This window comes from Notolepis coatsorum (assembly GCF_963971535.1).
Source record: "Notolepis coatsorum genome assembly, chromosome: 1".
Lineage (NCBI taxonomy): Eukaryota > Metazoa > Chordata > Actinopteri > Aulopiformes > Paralepididae > Notolepis > Notolepis coatsorum.
In genome coordinates, this window is record NC_140165.1 from 28,486,739 (window position 1) to 28,499,580 (window position 12,842).

A 12,842-nucleotide genomic window follows, 5' to 3' on the forward strand; every position below is an offset into this window, starting at 1 on the left:
TATTTAGAAAGTTCTTAAATCAGAATGTCCCACCCAACACTCAGCTGTTAAAAACGGTTCAATACTCCATTTTATTAGTAGAGATACTTTTAGAACAATAGCCTGATGCTGTATTTTCCATGAGTTGAGTGGACGCATGACCGGAGCTCTGTGTGTGTGTGCGTGTGCGTGTGTGTGTGTGCGCGCGCGTGCGTGCGTAGTGGGCGTGTCAACAGTGTCAGCTGAACTCGCACCAAACAAGGCAGGGAAATAGTCAGACAGACATCCCAGAATTATTTCATAATACAACGTTTCTGAATGGATATTTGGATTAAACAAAGTTGTATGCAGTGATGAACGGTCTTTCGCCGCAGAACTGGTGATGGCGCCGCCCCGTTCGGCTGCCTCTCTGTTCGCTCCGTCGAGACTGTGTTTACTTTTGTTAATATTTATAGTTTTTAGAGTTTTGTGCGTACCAACTGTTGGTGCATTTAATGTATATGACCGTCAGTCACTCATAGACATTGGATTACGGGAAACTTACCAACTGGATTACTCGCTGGATCAGCTTTCCGAACCACATCAATGGCCTGAAGAAATCCTCCGGAGATTAGGACCAGACCCTTTGTTCCCAGAGACCAGGAAAAGACGACGAGGAAAGAGGGCTGGGATCCGAAACAGGCTGAGATCCAGACGCCATCGTACACCACTTCCCAGTATATTGCTAGCCAATGTACAATCAATAGACAATAAACTGGATGACATCCGAGCAAGGATTCAATATCAAAGAGACGTTAGGGACTGCAATGTCCTTTGCTTCACCGAAACATGGCTGACGCCGGAGGTTCCAGATCACGCGATTCAACCAGCGGATCACTTCTTTATCCATAGAAAGGATCGGTCATCATCAGAGTCCGGTAAACAACGTGGAGGGGGTATTGCCTTCATGTTTAACAAAAATTGGAGTGACCCAACGAACGTGAAGGAACTATCCAACCACTGCTCCCCAGAACTGGAATATATAACCATCAAGTGTCGTCCTTTCTTCCTCCCGAGGGAGTTAACGGCGATCGTCCTGGTCGGAGTGTATATTCCACCGCAAGCTGAAGCCAGCAACAAGGTTGCGCTCTCCAGACTACACGACGAGGTAAACAGAATCCAAGAGGCGAATGTTAACGCCGCCATTTTAGTTCTGGGAGATTTCAATAGCGCCAATCTGAGAAAGGTATTACCCGACTTCTATCAGCATGTGACTTGCAACACCAGAGGCGGTAACATCCTAGATCACTGTTACACGCAAATTAAAGGTGGCTACAAGGCTCATTCTGATAGTGGCTTCGGTAAGTCAGATCACGCATCAATTTTTCTTACACCGAAGTACAGACAGAAAATTAAAAGTACTCCCGTAGTCTCGCGAGAGGTGCAGAAATGGGATGTGACGTCAGAGGATACGATCCGGTCAGTGTTTCACAACACAGACTGGAATGTGTTCCGCGACACAGATAACATTAATGCCTACACGGAGACAGTGCTGGACTATGTTTGTACTAGGGTGAAAGAAACAATCCCCACTACCAAAATGAAAGTTTACCCAAATCAAAAACCCTGGGTAGACAAATCCGTCCGTGAAGCTCTGAGAGAGCGCACCAAAGCATACAACGACGGCCTAGAGGCAGGCAACATGAATGACCACAAGGTGGCGCGATACAACGTAAGGAGGACTGTGTCAGAGGCCAAACGACGCTACAGGGATAAAATTGAACTCCAGTTTGAACAAGCTGACTCTAGAGCTATGTGGCAGGGGCTCAAAACGATGACAGACTACAAAGGCGCCTCCCTCAAACTGAACAGTGACATCTCCTTAGCAAATGACCTCAATACCTTCTATGCGAGGTTTGATGCTGGTAATAACAACACCAGCTCACAAGCCTCGGCAATGGGGGGGGGGGGGTCGGCTGCTGATGGAGGCGCAGTGTTCAGGGTAACAGAGCATGAGGTGAGGCGGACCTTTAAAAAAGTGAATATCAGGAAGGCAGCAGGTCCAGACGGCATCCCCGGCCGCGTCCTAAAAGTCTGTGCCGACCAACTGGCCCCAGTATTCACTGACATATTTAACCTGTCCTTAGAACAGGCTGTCATCCCCACCTGCCTGAAGAAGTCCACTATTATCCCTGTACCCAAAAAATCCAAGCCTGCTTGCCTCAACGACTACCGCCCTGTAGCTCTCACCTCCATAGCCATGAAGTGCTTCGAGAAGCTAGTAAAGGGCTACATCTGCTCCTCCCTCCCCATCAACATGGACCCCCTGCAATTTGCATACCGCCCCAACAGGTCCACGGAGGACGCCATATCCCATGTGCTGCACACAGCAGCATCACACCTGGACAAGAGGCAGGGGAACTATGTGAGAATGCTATTCATCGACTACAGCTCGGCATTCAATACCATAGTCCCCTCCATACTCATAGCCAAGCTCAGGGACCTGGGCTTGGGCTATGACCTCTGCCAGTGGGTCTTGGACTTCCTGACTGGCAGACCCCAGGTGGTGAGAGCAGGCAACTGCACCTCCTCATCCATCACCCTCAACATAGGGGCCCCCCAGGGCTGTGTTCTGAGTCCCCTCCTCTACTCCCTGTACACACACGACTGTGTGGCTCAGCGGAGTAGCAATACAATCGTCAAATTTGCTGACGACACAGTGGTGGTGGGCCTGATCTCTGCCAACGACGAGAGGGCCTACCTGGAAGAGGTCAAGGTCCTGGCGGGATGGTGCCAGGAAAACAGCCTCTCCCTGAACGTCAGCAAAACAAAGGAGATGATTGTGGACTTCAGGAGGTCGGGGGTCAAGGACTACAGCCCCCTCAGCATCGACGGGGCACCGGTTGAGAGAGTCAACAGCTTCAAGTACCTCGGAGCCTACATATCCGAGGACTTGACATGGACCACACACATTAACAGTGTGGTGAAGAAGGCACGACAACGCCTCTACTTCCTCAGGCGCCTAAGGAAGTTCCAAGTCAGCCAGAAGATCCTTAAGAACTTCTACTCATGTACAATAGAGAGCATCTTGACCGGCAACATCACCTCCTGGTTTGGGAATAGCACTGCAAAAGACCAAAGCAGACTACAAAGAGTGACACGTTCAGCCGAACGCACAATTGGAGGGGGGCTCCCCACCCTCCAGAACATTTACTACAAGCGTTGCAAGGGGAAGGCTAAGAGAATTATTAAAGACTCGAGCCACCCGAACAACTGCCTCTTTGAACTGCTGCCGTCAGGCAAGCGATACAGGAGTCTCAAGGCGAGCACAGAAAGACTCAGAAGTAGCTTCTATCCCCAGGCCATCAGGCTGCTAAACGAACAATGAATGAACACTACACAACAACAACCACCAAACACACATAGCACACACATCCACACGCACACACTCACTTTAAACAAACACACTGTAGCACCCACTCCACACACTTTATAGCACACACCCACTTTAAACAAACACACTGTAGCACCCACTCCCCACACTTTATATTTATGGATGAAGGATTGCACTACAACTCGTACACCTTACTGTAAATTGTACCTAAAATTGTACCTCATCCCATTTCTGCTTTGCACTAGATAGTACTGTACATTAGTACACTGCATAGTATTGTGTATTGTATATTATATGGTAACTCAGAACATTGTACATATGTCTATACCGAACACTGTGACCTCATTTTCTTCTTCTAAATTCATGCTATATTATGTTATTATGTTATTTGATACTATCTTGTCTAGCACAGTCTCTGGAGCGTAACAGTAAGAAGCATTTTGTATGAAAGTATTCTGTACTTCTGTATGACAACTATTAAAGAACTTGAACAGAACACAAGTTACTTAACGTTACACGGGTCGCGCTATCTAACGATAGCCTTTCAGAACGTTTCGTTTTCTCCGCTCTGCTTCAGCGCGGACATTACCTCTCAAGTACCCGTATGCATGTGTGAGTGTGAGCGTTTTAGTGTGTAACTAAAACAGCCACGCTCCTGATCTGGCAGACGGAGAGAGACCGAGGGAGGAAAGATATAGAAAACGGCCAACAAGATTTGCGACGTTTAAATTCCTCTGGAAAAAAGGAGTGAAATGTGAATGAGAGGGTTGAAATCCATACTCGCAAAGGTGCGCCCAAATATTTTTCTCCACTCGCACAGGCCATATATAGGGGAAATTTGCGACAAACCTCGTCGCACTGTACAGCCCTGTAATATCGATAATCTAGCGTTGATTTCAGATTGATTGTTGATCCAAGCGAGGAATGGCACGATTTATAGTGAAATGCAGTAAAACGCTGTTTGGCGGCGTTTCCTGGGATTACACAGAATTACTCTAAAATTATACTCATATTCACCACGGTATATAACAGAAATGTATGGATGAAAAAATTATCTGTTTTTTGCATCTTGACCAGAAGAAACTCAATGACAATCGACTATATTATTAGATCCCTAGCTATAATATTTAATATAGTTTTAGCACTGCAAACACCGGCATGTATCCCCATTCATTACAGCGCTGGCACACACGGCCATACGCCCACAGCGACCTCTGGCGCTGAACCTGTTGGGGTCACCAAAAAAAATATCCTAAATAAAATGGGGTCGTGGTATAAAAAAGTTTGATAACCCCTGATTTAGACGCAAGGACAGGAACCCGTCATGAAATTGTTGTAGTCCTAAGAAAGAGGAGACCCAGGGCTTTCGATGAACATCTACATTCCATAAAACTACACTACCCAGCTCACACCAGCTGCATTTTTTTCTTGCAAATATTGACATTAGTCATGTTTATACCTCATGGTTTGAACAAACCTCAACGTTATTGCCATAAAATACAACGTATGTTGTTTATTTACCTTTCTGTGAACGTCTAGGAAAAAAACACGTCTCAATCCGGTAAAAAATGGCGGAGCTATGGACATTATACAAAAGTAACTGTATGTGTAGATTTCATTCACAGTCTTTGCTGCCCTGTAACGGGCGCCTGGTGGTACCAGATTTAACTCTTCCATTGGAAAGAGGAGATTTGGGCCGATCCATAGATGCATGACTTGGCCATAATAAGGTAATTTATAGGCCTGATATTCTATATTCATATTTCATATTGAATGTGTTCAGAGGGCAACATTCAGTACTGTATCTACCATAACCCCTGTAAATAATCTACCCTTTGTTCATTTGCTTAGATATTTAGTACAAAATGTTCTGTTGCAGATATAAACCCAGGTGTACAGATGAAGCTGGCTGGGTGTAATTAACAGCTAATTAGAGGAAGAAGCTATACAACCATCCAGTTTGCTTTGCATCATATTCATGGTCTGCATGAAACCGATGGGTCAGTGGGTGCTATCTCATAGGGCTGTCCTCCATTGACACCAGAGACACATGGTGTGTCCGGAAGCGTCGGGAACAGCACAGTTTCCTGTTGGCGCCCATGTTAACCGATTAGTCCGTTCATACCAGCAGTGCCGTGACCGGCTTGTGATCTTCAGCTATAGTTTCGGCGTCTCGTCTTAGTCGTCTGTATTTTTCTTTGCAAGCACCTCTACACGTGATTGGAGAAGATGAGCAGAATCTCTGGTTGATCGGCACAGAGAAAATGGCTGCTGTTGTGAACAGCCAGGTTCCTGCTCGCTCAAGAATTTACACTTTCATGATGCTTCATCATCCTATGTGTCCCCGGCCTGAGAGTCACAGGATTTATGTAATAGTTGGATGCTGTCTCGCAGAAGCACCCCTTTACATTTGGCGCTTATTAAAAACCAAAGCATGTTTTTGAATATTATTGTGATGCCAGAGATGTTCCAGTAACGACTAATGACTAACTCACTCTAAGAAAATGTTTAACTCTACGGACGGAATAGACGATGAGGAAACTCTAGTAGAAAACACGACTAAAACTCAAATGAATGGAAGTGGATATGAACCAGCTAGCCAAGCTGTTGGCCAAAACACTTCTATAGGAGTTTTAAGCTAGGCTAGTGGTCTGTGACCGCTTCAATTTAGTTGTGCTATGCTAGTCTAGCTTGCAGCCAGAAAGCTTTCTACTGAACGCACAGAGGAAATTACCATCAATATTATTGTCAGACTCTGGAGAAGACGGTAAGTGAATTTCCCATTATCTTAGCGTGTTCCTTTAAGAAGAGCGTAATAATATAATTGCACTCTCAACGTCATTTTAGTTGTACAGTATATGTTTAAAGCCCAACCTCTAGGTTAAACCCTACTGATCAATTATGGGTAGTTTACATCATTGGTATATAATTTCATTATTTATTTTTTTCCATTTGACACCGGAAATGCCACTCTGAAAGAGTTAAAAAGGTCCATGCACGAATAACATGCACGCGCGAATCAAAAAAGCTTATCAAACGCCGACGTCACAACAGGTGTGGCTTGCATATTAATGAGCCGAATCTAATGTTGCTTTTCCACTAAAATAAAGTACTCAGTTTGTCTCCGTGTGGGGAGGCAGGGCTGCTGATGATCAGCATGAGAGCTCCAGAAATGACACGTGAAAAACTGCAGACCACTGATTGGTCAGAAGAGAGACGCGTCACTGTTTGGGGAGTCTGAACGAAAACAGAACGCCGCCATCTTTAATGTCTCGTGTAGGATGTCTTTTGTATGTTTGCAGCAAGAAACAAGTGCAATAAAAAAGGATACAGTCACTGTGTATTCTGCCTCATTTATTGATGAAACAAAACCGACATCAACACAATTTGCCACCGAGCGGAGAGTTTAGTCTGACAAAAAGATCGCTGATTAGTTACGCGTGTTGGGGTTAGGGACGTAACGTTAGTTAGCCTAATGCTAACGTTAGCAGATAGACACGAGAGGCTAGGTAACGTTAAAGCTTGTAGAATAGACACAATGAGGTAACCTTAGCGTTAGCATAATAGACACAACGAGAGTCTGGTTAATGTTGTTATTGATTGATTGAATGAAAACTGTGTTTTACTCTGGCTTGCCAAGCTCATCATAGCCCCTTTCGTGACTGATGCACCGAGTGAATCCACAGTCACTTGCTCCTTAATAGGAAACCAACCTAGATTTACCATGAAGGACTGGTTCTGGCCGAACCGTTCGTTATACAAGTATCACAGAGACATTTCAAATGTACTCACAGTTGCACGAGGGTTTCGGACAGAGATACGGGATGGTTTGAAAGCTCTGCGTTGCTAATAAACATTTTAAATATTTTTTATAAACTGCTCAAAACGGCATTATTTCCGGCGTTGGCTGCCTTGTGTGATCACAGCGCATGCGCATCATGCACCCAACGCCGAAAATAATGCTCTGCCTCCTTGCTACTGCCTGTGTCTCCCAGAGCACAGGAGTAGGGTCACAGAGCCCCCTGGTGACCAATACCTGTTGTGACGACATTACACGTGCACGTTATAAACCATTGATTAAAATATGCATGTGCATGTTGATTGTGTTGGGCAGACAAAATGTTTTGATAAAAACGCTAAAACTGGGTCAATTTCAATACTTTTTTTTCCAATTCTTCATGAAAGTCACTGTTGGCCTAGTCCACATTGTTTATTGAACAAAAATACAACGTGGAGGTTGACCTTTAAGACTTAAATGTTTTTTTTTCAATTTAAATTGTTGTAATATCATAATATATTGTATGATATTGATCATAAAACCACTGGTTCTAATCGTTTAGTAGCAAAAATGTGTTAAGTATCACATTGTTGCCTTAAATGTAGAATCTGTAATGGCGCCAAACAGCGACCTTGGTGCAAAAGAGCCCCTCTGTAGTAAAATCTTAATGGAATCAAACACAAACGATGTTCACTCACCTGCACTGTGTTCAGACGACGTGACAATAATGTTCTATTCTATCTATTCTTCTTCTGAGGTTTACAGCCCTGCTAACAGAAGCCCAGTCTATTAGAAAGGAAACTACTGAACGGCCGTGTGTGGGCCCCGAGGAGCACCACTATGTGCACACACACACACAAATACACAGGGTGGTTGGTTTCAATTATGGAGAGAAATCTGCGCCTCAAACCGGGATTATGAACAGGAAGATAGAGTCTCTCTCTCTGTGTGTGTCTATCTCCCCGTCTGTCTGTCACACTACCATGTGCACACACACACACACACACACACAAATACACAAGGTAGTTGGTTTCAATTATGGAGAGAAATCTGTGCCTCAAGCTGGGATTATGATCTCTCTCTCTCTCTGTCCCTCTCCCCCTCCCTCTCCCTCTGCAGGTGACTGCTCCCTAGGTCCTGGGCTCTCCCTCCACCCTGAAGAAGGAGGTCTCACCACCAGGCAGTAACTTTTAAGAAGCCCTCACTACATTCTGGGAGAGGGACCTTTGACAAAAGCAGGCATGCTTTTTCTTTTTTTCCAAGGTGTGTCGTGTCATGAAGGGAGCTCTTTGTCTGGGCGGTTGTCGGGGAGCCCCACCCTGGACTGGACCGGTGTCGGCGCTTCAAAGGCGGCCCCCGGTGAAATACCTCCAGGAGGTCACATGTTTCCACACACCCAAGGCCACACTACCTCTCCTAACAGTGTATAAAAGAGGGCATCGGGGGGTAAAGGGGGGAAGGTCTGCTGACAACTCCAAAATCCCTTTTCCAAAAACGTGTTTCGCCACGTGCCAGTGCTTTTGAGTCCAGGGAGGGGAGACGGCTGACGCTGCCGAACTAAACCGTGCCATCACACCGTGCCGATTGCGGCAATGCGGCGTGAATACGGAATTAACCGTGCTGTCCATCAATACGTGACTACATTGTCCACAGACCGAAGTCCACATAAGGCAAACATGTTCCCGCTCATAGCGTTCTCAGTACATTGCGGCCATTTTCTACCAACATGCTGATGGCCGTGGCTTTCATGATCTCACCTGCGGCTTGATTACAGACACATGTTCAGCTCCTGACATGACTGTGTGCTTTAAAGATCACCCGTTATTTGATTACAATCACCTGTCATTTGCCAACCAAGATGTCTGCGATAAGGATGTGAACTGAATACTGTGAAAACTACGGATATAATCAGTTTACTGGATACAGATGAAGCATAAAGCTAATCCAGGCCAAAGCGTTCTGGCAACACATCAGACCGGAAAATCCGGATACTTTGGCTTTGACTCTTGGCCTACTTTTTGGAAAAACACAGACAGCGTTCCTATTGACCGCCATTGTGTTTGGAAGAACACTTAGACTGTTTAAAAAGTTTCAAACGTTGTTAAGTCAAGCAATTACTCTCCAACACTGGCCACCATGGATCGTTCACGCCACTGTGAAAAGTAAGGTTTGATCCGTTTTCAGGCTGGCCTATTTCCCCAGTCAGCTGCAGGATATTTCCTCATTTCCCCACCTGGACATTTAAATATTATGAATCTCACAAGTGACCTAACACTGAGAGGTAATGACTATTTCTGGGCAACGATGGTCTTCATTGTGATTAATATGCATGTGTTTTGACCTAAAGTTGTAGTTTATGAACAAACACCATCTAATCCCTATTTATTCCCCCAGTGGTTTTCCCCCAAAAGGGGACATGGCGAAACCAAAATAGAGGTGTTCAAATCAATGGGATTGACGTATTGCTGGTCGGATGTATGGAAACAATTTATTCTGGCCTAGGCAGCTACGCTAGAACTACAACCGATAGACAAAACATTATGTGTGGGCTAGTATCTATTTACTGTGTGAGGGTGTGATAACGTTTTATCTTTAACCTACTGTAGTTGACGGATTTCTGCTGCAGTTACTACTGTATGATGTATTATGTCTTGTTACTGTATTCTATACAGCAGAACTGTGATCCCAGACCTGATGGGCTCGACAGTTATTGAGAGTATATTAGTTTGAATATGGCAACCAGAGATGTCATCAGGGACATTGAGTCCTTGTGTTGTGTTAATTACAGCTCCATGAAATAATGTAGATGAAAGAATAGCAACACCTCGTCTTATCATTTCATGGAGCTGTAATTAACACAACACAAGGACTCAATGTGCCCGATGACATCTCTGGTGGTTACCATATTCAAACTGATTCACTCTCAATAACTGTCAAACTATATGAACGTGTGCAAAACCGTTTCTTTGCAAACAATCTTTTTAGGATGCGTGTGTGAGATTATGTGCAAAATAAATCTGCAGTTTTTCGGTTGTTTTTAAAGTGCCTCTTTAACGACTACAGCATTAGCTCGCTTTGATTAGACTTCTATCGATGCGTCGGCTGAAGATCGGAGACCCTGCCAGAGAAACAGTGGGATCTCTACCATGACAGTTGTGCTTCTGAGCCTCTTTAAGTGTGTGTGTGTGTGTGTGTGTGTGTGTGTGTGTGTGTGTGTGTGTGTGTGTGTGTGTGTGTGTGTGTGTGTGTGTGTGTGTGTGCAGAGCTCTCTTCAAAGACAAAACAACTAGGCTGCCTCAGTGGTTGCCGTTGACCTTAACTCTCGTGTCTCTGGGCGACTCTCAGAAGACGCCGGATGCTGTTCCTCGCCACCACTCAGACGACGCCCCCTTAACCTAATTCTTCTCTTGACATGCTAATTCTGTCGGTGCAGAATGCAAGACTGGCGCAGACCATGGAGGAGAGTGCCCCCGTGTTTCAAACCGGCGGTGGGACCAGCGGCACCTACCCGGCCAGCATCTCGAAGATCAGGATGCCCAGGGCCCACCAGTCCACTGCGCGGCCGTGCCCCTTGCTTTGGATGACCTCGGGCGCCAGGTACTCAGGAGTCCCGCAAAGTGTCCAGGTCCTGAGAGAGAGAGATAGAGATAGATACAGAAATATACATTTAATTGATGTTCCTATACAGTAGACCAACGAGAGACAAGTGTTTACAGTTTTCTGCCATTTACTTATTTTTTTTTATTCATTTGTATTTATTTTTTATCTAAAAAATCTTGTGTTTCGTCTTTATTCCTTGACGAGAGAGAGAGAGAGAGAGAGAGAGAGAGAGAGAGAGAGAGAGAGAGAGAGAGAGAGAGAGAGAGAGAGAGGGCGGTGGGGGGGGGGGGGGGGGGGGGCTGCAGTGTGACAGATACGGCTGAGCTGCTGAAGTCTTAAATCAGAAACAGCCCTCGCCTGCACTTAACACTGGCGTGCGTTATGAAAGGTTAATTACTGCTGATATGTGAAGAATAAGAGATGAGCAGCTTGTCATTAGAAGAGACAGCAGCAGCTCCCTGATATACAAGCAACAATTTAAGGCAATGTCTGCTACCAATCACCACCAGCCTGATCTTTTCACTGCATGTCATTCTAGCCCACGGTGTCACCTGCATATATTCAACCATACTGTCCCTGAATCCAATCTGGCGTCACCTTATGTACCGTGCAATGCTTACCCTGTATTAAAGGTGCTATAGATAGCATTTGCATGTAATCATTTAAAAAATGATCATCCACAGAGGTTTTAGAAAGGTGCGGAATAAAAGTATTGCCTTTCCCCCAAGAAAATGTATTCATGAATGTATCGTTTCAAAAGTTTTGGTGGGTCCAAAATTAATGTTGTATTCTCTCCATATCTCCCATTTCCCCACGGGGAATGCACCTGCTTGCAAAAAATTACATGCTGGTGCTTTAGTGCGACATCTAGTGGCTGAATGTTATCTACACCTTTAACTCATTGGCCACCAAACCGTCGCCAACCCCGACTTTTCTCGGGTTTTGAACCTTTTGATATTTTCTCTTTGATCCCTGTTCTAAACACTCACTCGGAGCTGCCTGTCTCCCTGGTACAGCTGCCTACGTTGGAAATGCAATGATGATTGAATCCCGCCAGGTGGCAGTATCGCCTAACTTTTGAACTGGGGATATCAGTTGTCTTCCAGTACCGAGTTACCTCCGGCTACTTCCGCCTCGGAGTGGATCGGGACATAGCAATCGGTAGGAGATTTGGTGCCTCAGACCTATTCTTTCACGTATGGTAGCCATGCCCAATATACACAAGTAATTGCGATCGCCATGGGACGACTGGGATTTATTCATTTTGGAGTACCTTCTGACTGAGGTAAGGTCTATCTTAGGTAACCTGCTGGTATTTATTTTCTTACCTAAAACATGCTTCTGTACCGATCAGTGTCGTATTTTACCGGACCTAAAACATGCTTTTGGTAACAATCGCAGTTTCGAGGTAGAACGACCCCCCCCCTTGATGATTTTGTGAAGACACATATGTATATGGTATACACCTTTGATTTGGAAGTATTTGGAGTTTCAGGCGAGCAACCTGAACGATTTGGGCATATTGCATATAAAGCAGCATATCTCGCTATCTAGGAAAAAAGACTGGATTATTTTGGAAAGGGGCGATGTTTAGCATGGAATAGCGCACAAACTACAGTATGTAGAAATGAACTGGTTAATCAGTGTTGGACTATGAACAATGCCTGTAAAATGAGCCATACTATTGTCTCCATAGCTATAATACAGAACACACGATGGGTCCGCAAACATCTCTAAAATAGTCAATAAGGCTGGCGCCATTGAGTAGAGATGGGAAAACCATGTGGCGGTCAATGAGTTAAGGCGCCCGGATCCCAATATGCTATAATAGGAATCCGTATACGTATAGTTCATCACAGGGCTGAGTTATGGATTTTTATATTTTTTTCAATGCAAATTGACTGGTAAAGCCCAAGAGGTTTGTTCAACAATTTCCCTAGAAGATAGTTTATTGTATGATACTGTGAAGGCTGCCATCCTTCGTGCATATGAGCTTGTGCCTGAAGCTTATAGGCAGAGGTTTCGCAATCACGAGAGCTGCCAACCAGACCTTTGTAGAGTTTGCTAGAGAGAAGGGAACTCTTTGATAAGTGGTGTGCAGCAAGCAAGGCC

The 12,842-nt window shown here is 45.0% G+C and overlaps 1 protein-coding gene across 1 annotated transcript in view; it reads right to left on the bottom strand.

Annotated features, from left to right (window-relative positions):
- prkx (protein kinase X-linked) overlaps positions 1 to 12,842 on the bottom strand; it is a 154,333-nt gene that overhangs the window by 42,638 nt on the left and 98,853 nt on the right. Inside the window, exon 4 of the mRNA XM_084331108.1 lies at positions 10,639 to 10,758. Coding sequence (XP_084187234.1) covers positions 10,639 to 10,758 — 120 coding nt within the window. The remainder of the gene's footprint in view (positions 1 to 10,638; positions 10,759 to 12,842) is intronic.